The sequence below is a fragment of the Rhinichthys klamathensis genome, unplaced genomic scaffold (genome assembly GCF_029890125.1).
Source record: "Rhinichthys klamathensis goyatoka isolate OS25496 unplaced genomic scaffold, OSU_Roscu_1.1 h1tg000060l_1, whole genome shotgun sequence".
NCBI classification, from domain to species: Eukaryota; Metazoa; Chordata; class Actinopteri; order Cypriniformes; family Leuciscidae; genus Rhinichthys; species Rhinichthys klamathensis.
Genome location: NW_026606605.1, coordinates 3029895 through 3051026, shown reverse-complemented (window position 1 = coordinate 3051026; position 21132 = coordinate 3029895). Strand labels below are relative to the sequence as shown.

Below are 21132 nucleotides of genomic sequence, written 5' to 3'. Positions count from 1 at the left end.
CAGTGCAAGTTTGTGAAAGCAGTTGTATCAACACTCTGGAAGGGGGATTGTTCTTTACAACCATCAATACTCCATTAATTTGCAGTTAAATGTCTATAATAATTGTATCAATATGTTGCATAACTACAGTCCTGTAATTCAACAGCTGGAAAAAAAATATGCTTTTTTCAAAAACACTTTTCTAAATCTCGAAGATCGGATCGGATCGGATCGGATCGAATCGAATCGAATAATGATAATCGATTCAAGATCTTGAGAATCGGAATCGAATCGATTCTTGAAATTTGAATCGAAACCCAGCACTACTCGCAATTGCTAGATATAAACTCGCAATGGCAAGAAAAAAAGTCAGAATTGTGAGGAAAAAGTCGCAGTTATCTTCTAAATTGTTTTATTCAGTGGCGGAAACAAGCTTCTATAAGAAAGACATTTATTCAGCAAGGATGCATTCAATTAACGAAAAGAGACACTAAAGAGATTTATTATATTACAGAAGATTTCTATTTCACATAAATGCTGTTCTTTTGAACTTTCTATTTATAGAATCCTGAACAAATATATCAGTCTTCACAAAAATGTTAAGTCTGTAATTAGAATGCATATTAGAATGATTTCTGAAGGATCATGTGACACTGAAGACTGGAGTAATGATGCTGAAAATTCAGCTTTGATCACAGGAATAAATAGCATTTTAGTATATCCAAAACGGTCTTTTTAAAATGTAACCCATCATATTTTGACTAGAGCACACCAGTGACACCATCAGATCTCACCTGCAGAATCCTAATGTAACCAACACCGTCTGTTCTGCCCTCATAGTGTAGTCATTTTTTATCTGTACACATTTGACATTTAGGGAGATTTTTTTCTATTAGCTTTCTCACAGAGCTGTTTATCCTATGGGTCATTATCAGCACAACACCTCTGATGTGCAGTGAATTTAATGGCTGAAATAGTATTTTTAAGCACATTTGTAATTTCAGTTTGTATCTTCAGAGACCTTATGGCAGTAGAACTCAAGGGGAATTTATTAATCTTTAATCTCCAATGTATGCGTTGTATTAAGCCCAGTAATCCCATCATCCTCTCATGTTTATTCTAACAGGAACAGAATGTTAATCGTAACCTCATTACAGTTGATCTCAATGGATAGCGTTAACCTCAGATACCATTCAGCAATTGTTTGATGCATTTTTTTTGGCTGCTGTTTACTTAATACATATTCAGAATGCCCTAAAAGCTTGACTGCATTTGCATATATCCAGTATGATTTACAAGGGAGGAGTAGTACAACAACTGTCTTGCTATACAATTTGTTCTCCAATTTTTCTCTGTTCTTTAAGATTGCTCAGTCAGGCTACATTGAGTTGGCGACGAGCCTTTTTTCTCGTTTGGATTTCGATCCAGACTCTTGACTTGGCTTTTTACGCCATTGGCTGTGTAGCTTTGACTGAATGCTTGGGGTCATTTTCTTGCTAAAATCAAATCTTCTCCCAAGTCGCAGGCGTCTTTCAAACTCTATCAGGTGTTCCTGTGGGATTTCCTCCAGGTCTTTCCTGTATTTTGCATTCATTTTATCTTCTACTAGGACTGGATGGTATGACGTTTTATACGGCTGCAACAGCATTATGTGTCAGCCAGTATCTTTTATACCTCAGTATATAGATAAACCTAGTTTCAGCAGGCAGGGCAGCTTTAAATTATTTGCATGTGAGAGCGATAAAGTATGGAGGTATATCAATAAGCCGAGTGGGATGTGAAAATTAAAAGGTGCAACTTTTATCATTTAAACACTGTTAGCATTTCCAAGTAGGCAGTTTGAATCAATCTAAAGTCCTTTTATAGTGTTTTTATTTCACTGTTTGTTTCTGGTCCTTTTATTGTTTATTACTTGGCTGTTCAATGTGATGCAGCTGTTTTTGCACTTATGCCAGAGTTAACATTTGTTATGAGTAATTTTATCTTTTGGTCTGCGGCCATCAGGTTTTAAAGAGAACGTGGTTAAATTAGATCTTTCATTCAAAAATACCCATTAGGGTAACACTTTACTTGAAGGGGTGTACATAAGACTGACATGACACCTTCATAACCATGACATGACATATGTCATGAATATGAAGTAGGGTTTATGCATGTTTATGACAACTGTCATTAAGTGTCTTTCGCTCAATAATGACATTTTGAATGCAAATATGACATTGTTTAGGATGTCTTTGTTATGACATCTTGACATAAACCATAACATCATAACCTGTCAGTGTCTTTGTCATGACAACTTGACATTAAATTAAATTAAACTGTCATGTGGTTGGTTTTGACAGTGGCTGTCATGAGGCCATTATAACTGTGTCATGAATATTTTTCGTGACCTCAACTACAGTGGTACAAATTGAATTTGTCATTAAAAAGTTATAATGGCTTCACGACAGCCAATGTCAAAACCAACCACCTGACAGTTTAATGTAATGTTAACCAATAAAGCTAAGTGGTTTCTTAAGTTTGATAATTATTTTGCTAGGTCATGTTTATGACAGGTTGTGTTGTCTTAGTAATGTCAAGTTGTCATGACAAAGACACTGAAAGGTTATGATGTATTTGTTTACAGGCCAGCTGACAGTCTTGTCTGGGCCCGGGACAAGATAATCTTAGATGGGGGCCCCCCACGATTTTTTTTATTTTTATAAAACACCATATAACTTTTACCCAAAATGAATAATAAAAACACGTTTAAATGGGTACATTTTCTATAAATGTCTTCATTTTCTTTTCTGACATAGCCTACTGCAGTTCTTGTTAAAACACACTAGACATGCAAAATCTGTGCATTTTGGGCACTTTTTGTGTGAAATCATATTTATTTTTTGTCCATCAAAAGTGTGCTTTCACTTTTAAGCATGAGCAGCACAGCAAAAATAGACTCGGATCTGACCCATTATCTGTTCACCGATGATGACAATGATGCATTTCAGCCGGCTTTTTATTTCTCATCTCCATAAATAGTAGTAAAGCTAATCCAAGGTCTAGAAATCAATGAATTCTTTGCTAATACTTCCTCGTCATCATGGAGAGCGCAGTTCGCACCGCTTTCTCCTTTCCACAAGCGTTTGCTCTCCCGTGGCGTCTGTCGTTGCTATGCAACAATGAACTTAGGCACGCCTGTAAAAACGAGCGCGCCGCGTCGCTATTATGAGCTAATATCCAAAATATTTCCATATGTGGATCTTTCCTCCTTTCTTATCAACAAGTGGATTTACAGCCACCACAGCAGCAGCACCGCCGGTCGCCATGTCTCAGCGCTTTTATGAAGAGGACGCAACTGCACGCGCTTTGGGCATGCACGCGCATCCCGGGTTTGAGAAAACCTGGTACCGTGGCGTGACGTTTAAAAAAAATTTGTACCGACTTGGTACCGAAGTGCCGGGTCTTTGACAACACTCATAAACGTTAGCTGCGCTGTTTCTTGACCACTATTTCAAGGACAATTAGGAAGAAAACGAATAAAAAGCTTTTATGTAACTCAAATATTAGATTTTTTTCAACAAATATGCCTATTTTTTTTTTATTTTTTTTTACAATTATTCCATAATTTAATGAGGGAGCCCCCCTCCCTACCCTGGGCCCGGGACAACAGACCCGTTTGTCCCCCCTTGTCGGCGGGCCTGTTTGTTTATGTCAAGGTGTCATAACAAAGACATCTCAAACAATGTCATATTTGCATTAAAAATGTCATAACTGAGCGAATGACACTTAATGACAGTTGTCATAAACATGCACACAACTTCCTTCATATTCATAACATGTGTCATGTCATGATTATGAAGGTGTCATGTTAGTCTTATGCACACCCCTTCAAGTAAAGTTTTACCCAAATGGGTACACTGTTACTCAACAAGCAAAAACTATATTGCATATATTTTGGTCATAACCTCAACCTCAACCATAAGGTTTTGGTCAAAACCTCAATCTTCACAAGTCGCCCAGGTCCTGCCACAGGGAAACCTCCTGACAGCATGTTTCCGCCATCACAGTGCCAATGGCATGTTCCTGATGTGTTTGGCTTACACCACACATCATTTAGTCTGATTTCCTGAAAGATAAATCTTAGGTCTTCCAGCTGGCTTCAGAGTCTCTTGCGTGCCTTCATAAAAGAATACACTTAAGGAAATGGTGCACTATGATTGTTTTAGTTTGACATATCACAGAGCACAAATTGAATAAACTTCCACAAGGCACTGTAGTAAATTACACTTCATATCACCTAATATCATCATAGTCCATTGCTCGGTGATTTTTGTCATAAAACACTCCACACCGTCCCATCATACAGACAGCGGAGCTCATCAATAGTCATTTTGTGTCTTATAACAGAAGTTACACATTTTAAAGACACTGGAGATTCTGCAGCAGACAGGAGGGAGATTGAAAAGGCTCTGGAAAGGTCAGGGCCATAAACAGAGGGATGAAACGGACCTGTGAGTAGAACTGCTGGAGGAAGGGCTTCTTGGCTGAAGGCATCATGGTGTCGAGATGAGGCTGGAGGAACTCAAACTGCTCCGCCAGAAAAACTCTGCAGGGAAGAAAAGGCCCAAATCAGAGAGCGCTTTCTGCAGGTTTCCAGCAAAACAATCACTATGTACATGTCTATACTTGCAGAGAACTGGTTGTGCTAAAAACTAGTATGTTGGAGGAAAAATGTGTGATGTGACTTGGACATTAACTTTTTTGCTCACCAGCCACTGTGGATAGGAGTTTTCCAAAGTTACTGGATACTCAGCATTTTTTTAATTTTTTTTTATTGAAAAATGTATGTATTATATATAAGCCAAAGTGGCTAGTAGGAGGGACAGCATTTACACGCCACTGCTGAAATACACCTGCATTTGGCGGGTTGGCGGGGGGCAATTTCAAGCCCTGCTTACTACACGCATTCATACTATATAAAACATACTTTTTTAACAGTCATGAAGAAAGTGTACACTACCAAGTGTAGCACCTACTATATAGTATGTGATTTCATACACAGCATAGGTCTATCAGCTTTTCACATCTGGAGACTGCAATTTCTCTTCATTCTTTTGTGCAGAACTGCTCAAGCTCAGCCGGTTTCATGAAGATCCAGATTTTTTTTTTCTTCCTCAAGTCCAGCTATAAATTCTCATCTGGATTGAGACCTGGACTCTGACTTGGCCACTCCAGGACATTTTAACATTGTTGTTTTTAAGTAGATTTGGCTTTATACTTTGGCTCGCTGGTGTCTCGGAGACTCCATTTAGGTTTCCCTGCAATTTTTAGCATTTATTTAGACTTTGTTAGTTTATAATGTTGATTAGCAAAAAAAAAATAAAAAAGATTAAATGGTGTAAACGAAAGCATGACTCAGTCAGAGGGGGCTGAACACTTTTAGGGCCCTATTTTAATGATCTAAGCGCATGGTCTAAAGCGCAGGGCGCAATTGCAATTGCTGAAACTAGGAAAAAACACTTGCGTGGCGCTTGCCGCTGCATTGCACCGCGTGTATGATAGGGTCCTTTCTGTTTTATGTGTAAGTTTAAGATGTCTCTGTAGTTGGCATTTCATTTCACATTTCATCAGACGTCGTGTACCGCACATGCCTTTGGGTTATGGTCTTTTAAAGGTCATTTCATGGACAGATTGATTACTATGGACAGTGTTTTTTATATATAGTACAATCCGATGAAAGATTTCTCTTGCATCCTTCAACATAAATATGCTTTTGGAAGATATTTGTTCTGACCTCATTGAAAGGATGAATGTCATATAGTGGCCATATAATTCTGAATATATTACACTGGACAAAAGATCAATATTGCTTTCAGCTTTGAACATGGTGAAATTGGTGGCCAGGAAATGACCTCAGAATCTTTCATGTTTAGACCAAAGTGCAGAGACAGTTAATAGACTCTGGTCAGAACGCATTGATGCTGAATTGCCTGTTATTTGCTCTCCAAGAATTTATTGTTCTCTGGAAAGAAAAGTGAAAGCTGGGAATGTTTATGTTTGTTTGGGATCGGTAAGATGTTTCAATATTCGTGAAGGAAGTCTCTTCTGCTCATCAAGGCAGCAGTTATTTGATCAAAAGCACAGTGAAATTTACAATTATTTTTTTTTTTTTGTAATATAAAATGTAATTTATTCCTGTGATGCAAACCTGAACTTTCAGGATCATTACTCCAGTCTTCAGTGTCACGTGATCCTTTCAGAAATCATTATCAATGTTGAAAACAATTGTGCGGCCTAATATCTTTTTATGGAAACCGGTAACTGTTTTTGGAAATAATGTAAATAGCAATGTCTTTTGATCAATTTAATACATCCTTGCTGAATAGAAGTATTAATTTCTTTAAAAAAATCTTACTGGGAACAATGTATGTTTTTTTCCCACCACCCACCCATATATTAGTTCACATTAAATGTTCTTCTAAATCTGTAAGCGATGCATGCAGTCTGGATTGGATCTCTTTTTAATTCTACAGAGAGATGTCTACACTTGTATCAAATCAAGTTGTATGATTAATTCATGTAGAATGCAATACACACATCAGCAAAGGCAGCACTTCCGCGGTAATCACATATGTCCTGAATTGGTTTGTGTAAGGATATTGGGAAATAAGGCTTTGAATATTAATGATGCAATGGCAAAGATCAAATCGCATTGCACTGTTGTGATATCTGGAACCAATTTTCATGTTTTGTGAGATGATGCCTCAGGTTCATGCGTGCTGTGTTCACATCACCTAAAGAACAGATTGTTTTGGGTTTTTTTTGGCCTGCTCTGAATTGTTTGTAATTTTTGATTAAAAGGATAGGTCTCCTGAAAATGCAAATCCTGTCATCATTTACTCTTGTTCCACAACCACTTTATTTTCTTCACTCCGTCAATCACAAAAGGAGATGCTCACAAAAGAGTCAGGATGTTCACGTTGGTCTTTTCCATAGTGAACATTAATCGATTTCTGTTATTTTAGTTTTATTATAGTTTTATTAATATTTTGAATTAGGTTTTTTTATTTTTTATGTTAATTTTAGTTTATTTTTTTGTCATTTTAGTATGTGCTTTTGTCATTTTATTATTTGTATTATTATTTTAACATTGCTATTTAGGTTTCTTTTATTTATTTATTTTTATGTAAGCTGTGTCAGAAACCCGTTTCCTATCTCCTATATAGTGCGCTATATCTGGGGAAAAAATTAATTTCCTTAAGTTCGTTCACCCCTTTATACCCACAATGCTCTCTGATTTCAAGAGTACATTCTATGTACACTCACTGAAGCACTATTTCCCATAATCCAACGCGAGCTGCAAAAGGGAGCAAGTGAGTTTGAACGAGAGTTAATAATATTAGTTAATAATAACCCTGAATCAAGGAAGAAAATACAGGTTTGCAATGACAGGAGGTGAATAAATGACTGAACTTTCATTTTTGAGTGAATTATTCTTCAGAGCAGACTTTTAAATGAAGTGATTACAGTTTGATTATATGGTATTTGTGTTAATGTGACATCTAAATGGGATTTTAGTTAAAGTAAATGTGAATAAATACACCGCACGGTTTGTTAATTTGGGGTTTTAATGGCTCTCATTCTGTTGCGTCATGGTTTTCTTTGGTGAGTGTGTAGGTCTGTGCCATTTTCCACAAAGCACTCTTGAAAATGGTTATTAAGGACTGTAAGGACGCTTCACCTTACAACCCCCTCTTGCAGGTACAGGATGATGGGAAAGCAGAAGCGTGTGGGCAAAGCATTAGCATGTGGTGCCAGAACTCACATTTCCGCATTAAATACATTTAAACATTTTTGTTGTTGTATACAGCGTTTGGTCTCATTTGACAGCTCATTTACTCATTACTTTTATTGTAACTCTAAACCTCTATGGTAGTTATCCACTTTCTGTTTCCGAAAAGCAACTATGACTTACTTAATGGTGCAAAATAGTGTAAGAACATTTTGTTTACTGTATCTCCAGCAATCAGTATTTCAAAGGAAAGCTTTTTCCTTAAAACAAGCCATTTTTCAGGATAATTGGTAAAAAAAAAAAAAAAAAAACACTTCCAACACTACATGTGCACATTTCTGAATCTGAAATCAAAGCATTCACAGCGTATTATTAAACCTCTGTTCATTTTGTTTGTTAAATAAATAAATACTGGCAGTATTTTACTGGAGTCTGGACACTGTATTCTTTTGAGGAATAATTTCAGTCCTATTACTTTCATTCAGGCAGGATGAGTCTAGGGCCCTGTTTACACCTGGTGTTAAGATGCGTTTTGGTCGATCGGATCACATGTAGACGAGGAAGACGCATTCCTGTTTACACCTGGTGTTTTAATCCGTCTCTTTTGCCCACTTTCAAACACTTCTGTCCTGATTTCTTCGAGGGAGAGGGCATTGTGCAATATACATATGAGCGCGCCTGGAGACGCTGGAAAAACATACGGAGAGCATCAGCTTTGGTTTCTTCTCTGACAGCCGCCAGACCACTGCGAACGCTGTGAGTGTGTGTGAGAAATCAGGAATAGTGAGAGAACAATGTGCTTGGTACGATATTCGTCTTCAAACCAAACTTGGGTCCCCAGCCGACAACGTTTAAATCATGTTTCTGCATTTTCGACTACCTTTGTAAGTGGTCGAAAGTGGACAAGCTGAAATGTTTTAGACCCCGTTTACACCTGTATTCAGCGTCGTCCACTTGTGACCCAATCGACCAAAACACATCTTAATACCAGGAGTAAACAGGGCCATTATTAGATCTGTAGTTTGTTTGCTTGGTTCGGTTCACATTCACAAGGCAATTTCAAAGCGTACTGAAATGTGTTCATGCTAGTCACATGATGTGAGTAAAGCTGTCCTCTTATTGGTCATTTTGAATTATATTATTGAATATATTGATACCGTTTGGTCCGTTGGGTCGGTTCGTTTTTAAACGGGCTAAATGTTTGTTGTTCCTGCAGGAGGCTGGAGGGGAGAGCGCAGGTCCTCATGTGTCTCCTGAGGAAAGGAAGGAGAAGGTTCCCAGTCCTCATCTCAGTCAGCTGGTGATCCTGACGGCCAGTGAGACGCTCTATGGTTTGGCTGAGAGAGTCGTCGCCACTGAATCACTGTAAGCTACTATATAAACCGTCTTAATTTAAGACAGAGTTCCACATAATATGAAAGTTGTATTTATTATAGTATTTACACACCCTTGTTTTCGTTACAAATATGTGCAGTAGTGGCCAACAGTTAGAAAATTGACATCTTCACTCTTTATTCAAATGTTATTAGAAATGTCTTTAACAAGATTTTGTAAGCCTGTTGCGTAGTTGTTTTGATTGTGATAATGCAATGAAACATGGCAAATTGTGTGGACATCATTTTTGGCCAGGCTGTCATACAAAGTACTTATGAACACCTGCCAAAACGAGAGAACTAACGATTAATAACCGATTATGTTATAGTCAGTGTATAGGCTTTTTCCTTTTTTTCTATGCATTTTTTTTTTATTAGTAAAATAAAAGCTGTAGTTGTAGTTTGCCTTAATTTGACTAATAATTTTTATCAGATAACTACCAGGTTTAGTGTTTTGTTCGTCCCTAATATTTTAAATATTTAAAAAATAGATAAATATTTTCCTCATATGTTGATGGTTTAATTGAACTTGTAGAGTCATTAAAAACAAATATCCCTTCCGGACATCACTTTTGGCCACTGCTATATGTATATAATATATACACACAGCATTTATTTATAATAATAAATTAATATGTTATTTTACTAATTAAGATTTTCTTTTCAAATATTTTTGAAAAAAGTTTCTTATGCTCACAAAGGCTGCATTAGAGAACCAATTTCTTTACATTTTTAATAAAAATCATTTCTTTAAAAATACATTTCTGCAGAGTGCATTTAAAAAGAGAAACCAGCCAGACAGTATCACCTTCATGTATCCAGCTGTATGTGTGATTTCTCAGTAGCAGAAGTACACAAATGAACACATTTACATAAAAAAAATCAAGCTTACTGTTTCTATGTGTTGAATGTCTAACCTCAACCAAGCCTGTCTAACCAATCAGTCACATCAGTGTGGTTGTTATCTAATCAGCGAACCCCATTAAGCCTTGCTTCCCGTGCGGATGAGTCTACAGGAGTGGGCTGAACCAGCTCTGGCAACAGAAAGGGGAGTTCATTTCATTAAGTGATGTGACACCGCAGGGGCTGATGAGAGCTACCTGAATCTCCTCCACAATTCCTGAGAGCAAGTCGTCAGGCCTTCTAACCACGTTTATCTTCCAGTCCTCCTATTCTGACCTTTTTCCCGTTCGACTGATTGTTCAGCAAGACGTTAAGCATTCATGAAACTGCAGGGAATACTCCCTTGCAAATTCACAGAGAGAGTTTGACCCTCCCTATAGTTGCTTTGGATGCATCCAGATGCCGTTCGATTCGCGCCAAGCATTGTGCTGGAGAACGTTTTCAAAGTCTTAGACTGAAGACAGATCAGAAGATCCAGAGTTTAAGCCTGGAAAAGGTTCTTCTTGGGAACGAATGGCTGTCTGCTTCCACCTGATGCACAAAAACTCAATCACATTGAGTCATCACAGCGGTGAAGATCTGGACTCTCCTTGTGGAGCATGTTCATGCTCAGAATGCACTACACTCAAAAACACAAGGTTATTGGCGGTGCAACCTCTTATTTGCGCCCCATCCTCCCCCGCACTTCCTTGCTTAATGGAATAATCAATGAAGGCTTCAGAGTCTGAGCAGAGAGCTGGCATGAGGGTGTGAAAGATAAGCGACAAAACAGGGTCTCTTGTTACTTTCTGAGTGCTGTATTTATACAAGCGTAACCACACGAATCTTCGATTATACCCTATTCCATCGACACCACATGTATGGTGAGACGAGACCTTTTTTCACATTCTAAATCAAATATTCTCATTATTAAATGTATAACAATGGGACAAAAACAAGCGACCACTTACTCAATTAAAAATCAAGCTCTGGTTGTTTGGCCTTTTACCTTCCACATAAATGCTACATATCCAGATGTAATTTGTTTCCAGTGACCATGATGCACTTGATTCACTGATTACCTGCACTTTTAGTTTGCCTGTTGTAGTTGGAAAACATTGTTGCTGGCTAATCAGCGCTCAGGGAATAGGTTTTTTATTGTTGTTGTGGACAGTAGTTGAGATTTTACACTTTTCAGTCAATAGTGTCTCTGGTCGTAAATGTATATAGACACTATACTACAGAGACACTATTGACTGAAAACTATATATATACATACACGTGTGTGTGTGTGTGTGTGTGTGTGTGTGTGTGTGTGTGTGTGTGTGTGTGTGTGTGTGTGTGTGTGTGTGTGTGTGTGTGTGTGTGTGTGTGTGTGTGTGTGTGTGTATATAGTTTGCAAAGTTAGTACTTTAATTTTGCAAGGCACATTAAATTGACCAAAATTTAACATTATAAATGTCATTTCTATTCATCAGAGAATCCTGACAAAAAAAATGCATCAAGGCTTCCATAAAAATATTAAACAGCACAACTGTTTACAACATTGATAAGAATAATAATAATAAATGTTTCTTGAGCAGCAAATCAGCATATTAATGATTTCTGAAGGATCATGTGACACTGAAGACTGGAATAGGAATAAGCTTTGCCATCACAGGAATAAATTACATTCTAAAATGCAGTATATTAAACTAGAAAACAGTTATTTCAAATTGTAATATTTAGAGTAAGCGTTAGTGAATTATTTGACTCTATTTTGTTTTATTTGATTAAATAAATGCAGCCTTAGTGAACATAAGAGAACATTAAAAATATTTCACCAACTCTAAACTTTTAAACGATAATACACTGAAAATCTTCATTTTGGCAGATATTTTAAGTTTCTAAAAGGAAATATATTTGTCAATAAATGTTTTCTCCCAAAAAAGTACAAAGATTTAGGTTCATAAACATATTCTGCATAACAATAACTCACAGGAAACCGAATTCTTCAACATATAGCTTTTCATATTCTGCTTTCACATCAACTCTAGTGTTCATTAGGTGTTATATGCAAATATTTGGAGTCTTATTGCTCATTGAACTCTTATCTCTGTATGTGGGCTGTCATTAGCATAAATTACCTGGTGGTGTTTAGTGAGCAGTGACTCTTTTTGAAGGTCCCGGTTGTACATTAGGAATCAGTGATTTATAATTACCTCTTCTCTCAGTTAATTCTTTGCCTGCAGGATTTTGTTTTGATTCCTGGATGCAGTTGATTTGCTCAGACAACATAAATTAATTTTATGACTGTGTGAGCCATCTTGTTTAGGTTGTAAGACAAAACAACAGAAAAAAAAATGTATTCAGCAGTTCGAAAATTATGCTAACAAATGGTAATTTCCGATCTCATTACATTGCCTATAAAAAGTATCCACCCCATGGACCTTTTCATGTTTGTTTGTTTTAAAGCACTGAATCACAGTGAACTTAATTTGACTTTAGCACCAATTAACACAAAAACACTCTATAATGTCAGATATGAGTTATACAAATAACATTATAATTTTTTTTACTTGTTTTAGTTTTGAATGGTTGTTTGTTTTCTTTTGAAATGACACACTTACCGTAGGTGAGTTTTTTGTAATCTTTTTGTTATGTATCTCTCTTTAATGTGTTTAATGCTTTAGATATGGACAAAGACAAATTTCAACTACGGTGCGTAGCCAGTGTTATTTAATTGATTGTAGAAATCTACATAAATACTGACTTGAAGGGGAGAAAACTTACTTTGTGTTTTATAACTTAATTTTTTTTTTTTTTTTTTTTTTTACTGATTTTTTTTTTTTTCTGTATATCGGTTTCAAATAATCTGAGGTTCAATGTTGTGATTTAAAAAAGACAGTGAATTATTTTTATAGTAACTGTAGCTCTTAATATAGAAGCCCTTATATTTAGCTCTCAGTCTGTCTGTAGGTCTTGTCTGGAAAAAAAAAATGAAAGCAGGAAAATGTAAGCTTGAAAAATGTAAGCATTGAACTTCCTAGTCACATATCACCTTTTTTTTCACCACTGTAACTAGTTTTCAGCACAGCCAGTTCCCTGCGGGTAACGTCATATAGTGATTGTTTTGCTGGAAACCTGCAGAAAGCGCTCTCTGATTTGGGCCTTTTCTTCCCTGCAGAGTTTTTCTGGCGGAGCAGTTTGAGTTCCTCCAGCCTCATCTCGACACCATGATGCCTTCAGCCAAGAAGCCCTTCCTCCAGCAGTTCTACTCACAGGTCCGTTTCATCCCTCTGTTTATGGCCCTGACCTTTCCAGAGTCTTTTCAATCTCCCTCCTGTCTGCTGCAGGATCTCCAGTGTCTTTAAAATGTGTTACTTCTGTTATAAGACACAAAATGACTATTGATGAGCTCCGCTGTCTGTATGATGGGACGGTGTGGAGTGTTTTATGACAAAAATCACCGAGCAATGGACTATGATGATATTAGGTGATATGAAGTGTAATTTACTACAGTGCCTTGTGGAAGTGTATTCAATGTGTGCTCTGTATGTTAACCTTTTAAACAACTAATACACTATTTCTGTTTTTTTCCACATTTTGCTGGATAAGCATTTTATTTCCTTTTTTAATCTTTATTATTCTAAATATATGCATATTTAATTTAAATGTAAATTTTTGTATCTTTACATCCACGTATGATTTTAGTTTTCTTAATTTACATGCACTGTAAAAAATTGCATGATCAATAAATCATGACAACATTTACTTTAACTCATCAAAATAAATAAATTTCAACTTCCTTTTTTAAGTTTCAACTAGGCAAGATTTGTTTTTAAATGAGTTGAAATGACTTAATTTAACGCAGTTACTGAACTTCATTTTTGAGTTGAATTGGGGGAAATTGATTCCCATATTAGAGCATATATGTCCTTTTTATGAATGTCCTTATTATTCATTGCTTTGAACTGTAAGTATCATTAAGAAGTAAAGCTGTACAATAGAACATATGGGGATTCTAGGGTTTCTTAATCACTACTGTAAATACTTTTGTTCTGAGTACATAGCGCTTTATGTACAGCAACTGTCTCAACTACTTAAATGTCTGTGGATCTTGGATATTTGACTAATACTAAACTGTTTTCCACACTTTGCCTGATGGTTATGTATAGGTGCTCTTTATTTTGACCTTTTTTATGCTCTTTTCTCTATAGACTGTATCTACAGCCAGCGAGCTCCGCAAACCCATTTACTGGATTGTGGCGGCCAAAGCCATAGATTACGAACAGATGCTGTTACTGATGGCTGGAGTGAAATGGGACATTAAAGAGATAATGTCACAGCACAACATCTATGTGGATGTCCTTTTAAAGGTAATGTGTTTTTGAGGTCGCGCGGTGGGTTTTATGTGCGAGAATAACGTGTGGCCTCCCTCCTCTCTGTTCGTTTCTCACTAGAGCAGAACACACTTAGACGTGCATCAGTAAAGATCAGCCAACCGTTTCTCCACTCATATTCTCGGCTTCCTTAGTCAATTACAACACGGTTTGTTTAGTTTTAAGGGAACTGTCATGCCACAGTGGCAGAGCATTGCTGACATGTCCTATCCACTCTTCTGCTGTACTCACCTGACAGGACACTCGATGATCGAAATGTGTGGTGTCAGAACGTGTGTGTCAGAAGGTTATCCAGAGGTCTAAAGTTAAGGTTGACTTGCTGCGTTTAACTGAGAGAGACAGACGACGACTCAAACACTGTACAAACACTCACTCAAGTGACGGATGTGATTATGGGTTGACTGCTGATGAGGTGAGGGAATATCAGCTCCTGTGAGATACAGTCTGGAGTTATTTATTATTTATCTGCAATTTACATTACATACTTTAATGTACTGCATAACATTATTTCTAAAAGTAACAGATTACATTATTGCGTTACTCATAAAAAAGAATTAGTTATATTGATACTATTCATGTAAAGTAATGTGTAGTATTAATAATATTAAAGGTATAAAATATATATTTTCTATATTTTAATTATTATGAACTGTACAAAATTACACACACACACACTACTGTTCAAAATATTTGGGGTCAGTCAGAATTTTTTTAAGGAGTTTTTTTGAGCAGCAAATCAGCATATTAGAATCATTTCTGAAGGATCATGTGACACTGAAGACTGGAGTAATGATGCTGAAAATTCAGCTTTGACATCACTGGAATAAATTACATTTTAAAATATATTTAAACTGACAAGTTATTTGAAAGTGTAATATTTCACAATAGTAATATTCTAACTGTAGTTTTTGTATCAAATAAATGTAGTGAGCATAAAAGACTCAAAAACCAATCTTATCGACCCAAAACAGTTTAATGATAATTTATATAGGGTGTATATATATATATATATATATATATATATATATATATATATATATATATATATACACACACATACATACATACATTCATTCATACACACACACACACACACACACACACCATGTGTATATATATATATATATATATACACCCTATATAAATTATCATTTAACTGTTTTGGGTCGATAAGATGTTTTTTTGAGTCTCTTATGCTCACTTCAATCCACTTCAAATGTTGATCACTATATATATATATATATATACATACATTCATACACACACACACACCATATATATATATATATATATATAGTAGGGGTTAACGGTACACAGAAGTCACGGTTCGGTTCATACCTCGGTTCAGACATCACGGTTCGGTACGATTTCGGTACAATGGAGGGAAAAGCAAAACAAAAAGGCAGAAGGCATTGTATTTAAAAAAAAAGTTTTATTAATAAAGGCATAGAACCAGTTTATTTGTAGTGCACTGACAATAGTTTTATATAATTAGTTTATTAATTAAATTAATAAAAAGACAAAAAGAGCTTGCGATATGTTTGGTAATTGTACTATTCATTTAAAATTATTTTTCTATATTTCAGATCAATATATTTGTTTTCCTTAATTTTAATTAACATTATTAATTGACAATGTAACATTATTCTCATAATCTCAATAATACTACCATTAAAAACACATTCGATTTTCTTTTTTTAATCAATGTAGAATGTGTAAGATTAGTGCTCCGAGGACAAGAAATGAAAACCAAAGCAATATGATGAATTTTCAAAAGATGATGGGACCCACAGACTGTTTTAAAATGGAGTTGGATAAATATGCTTTGCTTTTAAAAGAGAGAGAGAGAGAGTGTGTGTGATTTTGGTTGGGTGTCAGTTGTAGGTTACAGTTCGACAAGAGTTTACAGTGTGACAAAAGCACAATGTTGTGTTTTATTGCGAGTGTACACAAATATAAGTAAACACTTTGCAGGTTTAATGATCTGTATGAACAAAATGACGGAGTATGTTTTTTATGTTTCCACTGTTCGATCGCGCATCTCTCTCTCTCTCTCTCTCTCTCTCTCTCTCTCTCTCTCTCTCTCTCTCTCTCTCTCTCTCTCTCTCTCTCTCTCTCTCTCTCTCTCTCTCTCACACACCAGCATTGCAATCTTGACATCGCAGCCTGTTCATTATGCGGTCACGATCACAGCAAACGCGAATAGAGCGTCAAATTCGCGTCTAGTTCGACGCTAGTCCACCCGCGTATAAAGCCAACGTTTGAAGTGAACGCGCGTTCAGAGCTAAGCCGATGCTACAGATTATGTGTCCCTAAAGAACCCGCGTATCTAACAGTAGTTCCGCATTACATTAATTAATTTGCACGCGAGTTTTATTTATTTTTATACCGTGTATTCTCCGTGTAAATTCGTGCACCGAACCGTGACGCCCGTACCGTTTCGGTTCGATACGAATACATGTACCGTTCCACCCCTAATATATAGTAATCAACATTTGAAGTAGATTAAAACCTTTCATCAAACATTTTTATGAATTTGTCTTGTCTTAGGACAACTTTGATGAACTTTTTTGATTTACTTCAAATGTTGACTACTGTACGTATGTGTATATATATATATATATATACACTCACCGGCCACTTTATTAGGTACCCCATGCTAGTAACGGGTTGGACCCCCTTTTGCCTTCAGAACTGCCTCAATTCTTCGTGGCATAGATTCAACAAGGTGCTGGAAGCATTCCTCAGGGAGTTTGGTCCATATTGACATGATGGCATCACACAGTTGCCACAGATTTGTCGGCTGCACATCCATGATGCGAATCTCCCGTTCCACCACATCCCAAAGATGCTCTATTGGGTTGAGATCTGGTGACTGTGGAGGCCATTTTAGTACAGTGAACTCATTGTCATGTTCAAGAAACCAATTTGAAATGATTAGAGCTTTGTGACATGGTGGAAGTAGCCATCAGAGGATGGGTACATGGTGGCCATAAAGGGATGGACATGGTCAGAAACAATGCTCAGGTAGGCCGTGGCATTTAAACGATGCCCAATTGGCACTAAGGGGCCTAAAGTGTGCCAGGAAAACATCCCCCACACCATTACACCACCACCACCAGCCTGCACAGTGGTAACAAGGCATGATGGTTCCATGTTCTCATTCTGTTTACGCCAAATTCTGACTCTAACATCTGAATGTCTCAACAGAAATCGAGACTCATCAGACCAGGCAACATTTTTCCAGTCTTCAACTGTTCAATTTTGGTGAGCTCTTGCAAATTGTAGCCTCTTTTTCCTATTTGTAGTGGAGATGAGTGGTACCCGGTGGAGTCTTCTGCTGTTGTAGCCCATCCGCCTCAAGGTTGTGCGTGTTGTGGCTTCACAAATGCTTTGCTGCATTCCTCGGTTGTAACGAGTGGTTATTTCAGTCACTGTTGCCCTTCTATCAGCTCGAACCAGTCTGGCCATTCTCCTCTGACCTCTGGCATCAACAAGGCATTTCCGCCCACAGAACTGCCGCTCACTGGATGTTTTTTCTTTTTCGGACCATTCTCTGTAAACCCTAGAGATGGTTGTGCGTGAAAATCCCAGTAGATTAGCAGTTTCTGAAATACTCAGACCAGCCCTTCTGGCACCAACAATCATGCCACGTTCAAAGTCACTCAAATCAACTTTCTTCCCCATACTGATGCTCGGTTTGAACTGCAGGAGATTGTCTTGACCATGTCTACATGCCTAAATGCACTGAGTTGCCGCCATGTGATTGGCTGCTTAGAAATTAAGTGTTAACGAGCAGTTGGACAGGTGTACCTAATAAAGTGGCCGGTGAGTGTATATATATATATATATATATATATACATACATACATACATACATACATACATACTATTTTGCCAACTTTGTTATTATCAGTGTTTGATTTCTGAATGAATGGCAGCGCCGGCACAGCAGATAAATTCTCATCAAGTGAAATCAAGTGTGTAGTCATGTGCAGTGGACCTCATGTTGTTGAACTCATGCCCACTCACACAGCTGCATGTTTAAAGTGAGATAATTCAGGTTAAGTGCTGCTCCTCTGGGTGCTGCTGTGGAGAGACTTGTGGGATCTGAACTTTTGAATGGAAGCCCAGTAAAGCTGTCACTGTCCCCCTGTCACTGTCGCCATTTCACATGCAGCACATTACAAATGCATGGAAATGCTACGTCTGTGTTAATATACTGGCCCTATTGTGACTTCTACTGAAGCAAACAAACAAGTTGAAGCCCACAACGAGCAGGCTTGATTGATATGTTTACCCTAAGGTTGCTAGTTAGCTTTCTTCATGCAGATTTTCTCCAGACATTTTTTTCTCCATGCCTAATGACTCTGCCTCGTGAATTCCTCTAGATTGAAAGATCACGGCTATCAATTATTTGTCAGGGTCTGAATTATTTAAATGGTCAGGTTTTGGGAGTCACACTCAGAATTTGAGGGGCAAGTTTAAGAGTGGAAAAGTTATCTCATGTCTCAGTGAAGTGTCACTGGTTTGAGGGTGTCTCATTCCTTTGCATGTCCACATCTCTTCTTTAACCTCTGCTCATTAGCGCATATGAATTTTGCATTGGGTTAGGGAGCGATTTGAATGGCTGACGCATATATAAAGAGACCAAAAAAAAAAAAGCTCTGAGAGCAGATGGAGTTTCACAATTGAATTATCTCTTTGGCTTATTTGCTGAGGAAGCTCGCTGAATTCCGAAATATGCATAATCATGTGGATTTACATAAGTTCCTGATCCGAGCTGCAAACTTTTAGTGTGGAATGTAATGGAGCTTGGCTGCAAATGAAGAAAGGAGGCTCACCTTTGTACGCCCGCTGAGCTGAGTGAAGCGCTGTGCCCGTTTCTCTCGGTGCCATCGTTCTCGCCCTGCGCCAAGTCTGTTTGTTTGAAGCCAATTTGTCTGGGTTTGCCAAGCTTACTGAATTAATCATGTATCTGCGGAAATACTGCAGTGACTCACATTGACTCTTGCTTTATTTAAAATGAAGTCCAGGTGCCCGGGCACATAAAGGGCATTTGCTTTTGCATATATAAATAAATGGTACAATCGCTTCCCTGCATTATAGAGCAGAAATGCACTGTTATCTATTGGGTAACAGTAAGCTGTTCCTTTTTCTAGTTAAAGGGATAGTTCAACCAATCATCATTTACATGCCGTTCTCAACCTGTGTGACTTCTGTGGAATGCAAAAGAAGATATGTTTCTACAGTTTTTGTCCATACAATGAAAGTCAAAGAGTACATTTAACCCTTTAGACTTTAATTGTACGGACAAAAAAATATCATCTTCTTTTTTTTTTATGTGTTCCTCAGAATAAAGAAAGTTATTCAGTTTTGGAATGACAAAGAATGCTATTTTGCAGAATTATGTAGAATATTCCTGCTTCATATTATTTTTATAAACCAGAAAAGGTTTGATATTCAGAATATTTGAAGGACACACAAAAAAACTATTTCTTAATCTATAGCTTAACACAATTTACCCCCAAGTATATGACGCAGTTACCAGTTTTTATAATAATTGACTTGATTTTTATTATAAATAGACAGTTTATGTATGAGACTCATTTTTAGACCTGGGGCTCGTTCTTCGTACGTCGCTAACTCAGTTAGCTGGATTTGATTGTTGACGATTTGGCATGATCTTGGATCGTTTGGTTCTTCGAAGCTCATCCTAGACTTGCTGTCATAGCAACAGGTGCCCGCTAGCTTGAACCTGCTCGTGAGCAGGCTTATTTCATGTAAACAGGATTAGATCGCGGCTTTATAAGCGGAGGTGAAACGAGAAGTCTTTTAACGCAGCGCGATAGTGTACTTTTTGAGAGATATAATTTTTCTCATGACTCGTGAGGATGTCATTTACATCAATTATTTTTTGGAAACGCACATTAATTGACTCGTCGGAGTCGGCCTTTAATAACAGCACAAACTGTGTGCATTGTCCTGATATTATTTGCGAGTGGCTCTTTTCCTTTAAACTATTGGAGATGCGGAGAACTTGATAAGTGCTGTCTGTCGTGTCATTCACAAAGTTTACCCTGGCGCTCAAGCAGTTTTTAGGGTGTTTTTTTGTGGCATTTCCAAGCCAGTTTAGACCCAAGGTTGTAGGCTATAGCAGGGTTTTTTTTTTTTTTGCCAACGCAGGTATTATAATTTTTAATGAAGATCATGCAATCATGAACATGCCGATTAATATGACACAGATATGTCCCTCAGGCTTCACTAATGTGATTGGTCAATAGACTGCACACATGTTCCCATCAAGGCCTCTATGAAGGGGATTTTGTGAACAGAAAGGGGGATCACAATGTAAATGTGCAGCCAAGTTACTATTACAATTCTTAATATTCAAGATTAGTAATATTATATCAAATTAAAAAAAAGGCAGTTGACAGACTAAAATCTCTAGATGGTGTGTGACTGTTCCATATCACAAATGTGGAAGCACAGAGATTCACATTTATGCACATTACTTGAACATGGTATCAATATCAAGCTCACTGTATTACATACACAGTTACAATGCAGCTCTAGCCAGGACAAGGTCACACAATGAAATGAACTTTGGCCAACTAAAGGGAAGATTTCAGTGTCTGAAAAGCCTGAGGGTTGCACTTGACAGGGCCTGTGACATTACATGTGCCATTTACACATTTCCACCATCAGCAAAAATATAAAACATTTCATTAACTGTTTAATA

At 37.2% G+C, this 21132-nt stretch overlaps 1 protein-coding gene across 2 annotated transcripts in view; it reads left to right on the top strand.

Moving 5' to 3' along the window:
* vps50 (VPS50 EARP/GARPII complex subunit) overlaps positions 1-21132 on the top strand; it is a 143308-nt gene that overhangs the window by 108412 nt on the left and 13764 nt on the right. For both annotated transcript variants that reach the window (XM_056249694.1, XM_056249693.1), the window contains 3 exons: positions 8970-9118; positions 13175-13271; positions 14208-14366. In XM_056249694.1, the coding sequence (XP_056105669.1) occupies positions 8970-9118; positions 13175-13271; positions 14208-14366 (405 nt within the window). The remainder of the gene's footprint in view (positions 1-8969; positions 9119-13174; positions 13272-14207; positions 14367-21132) is intronic.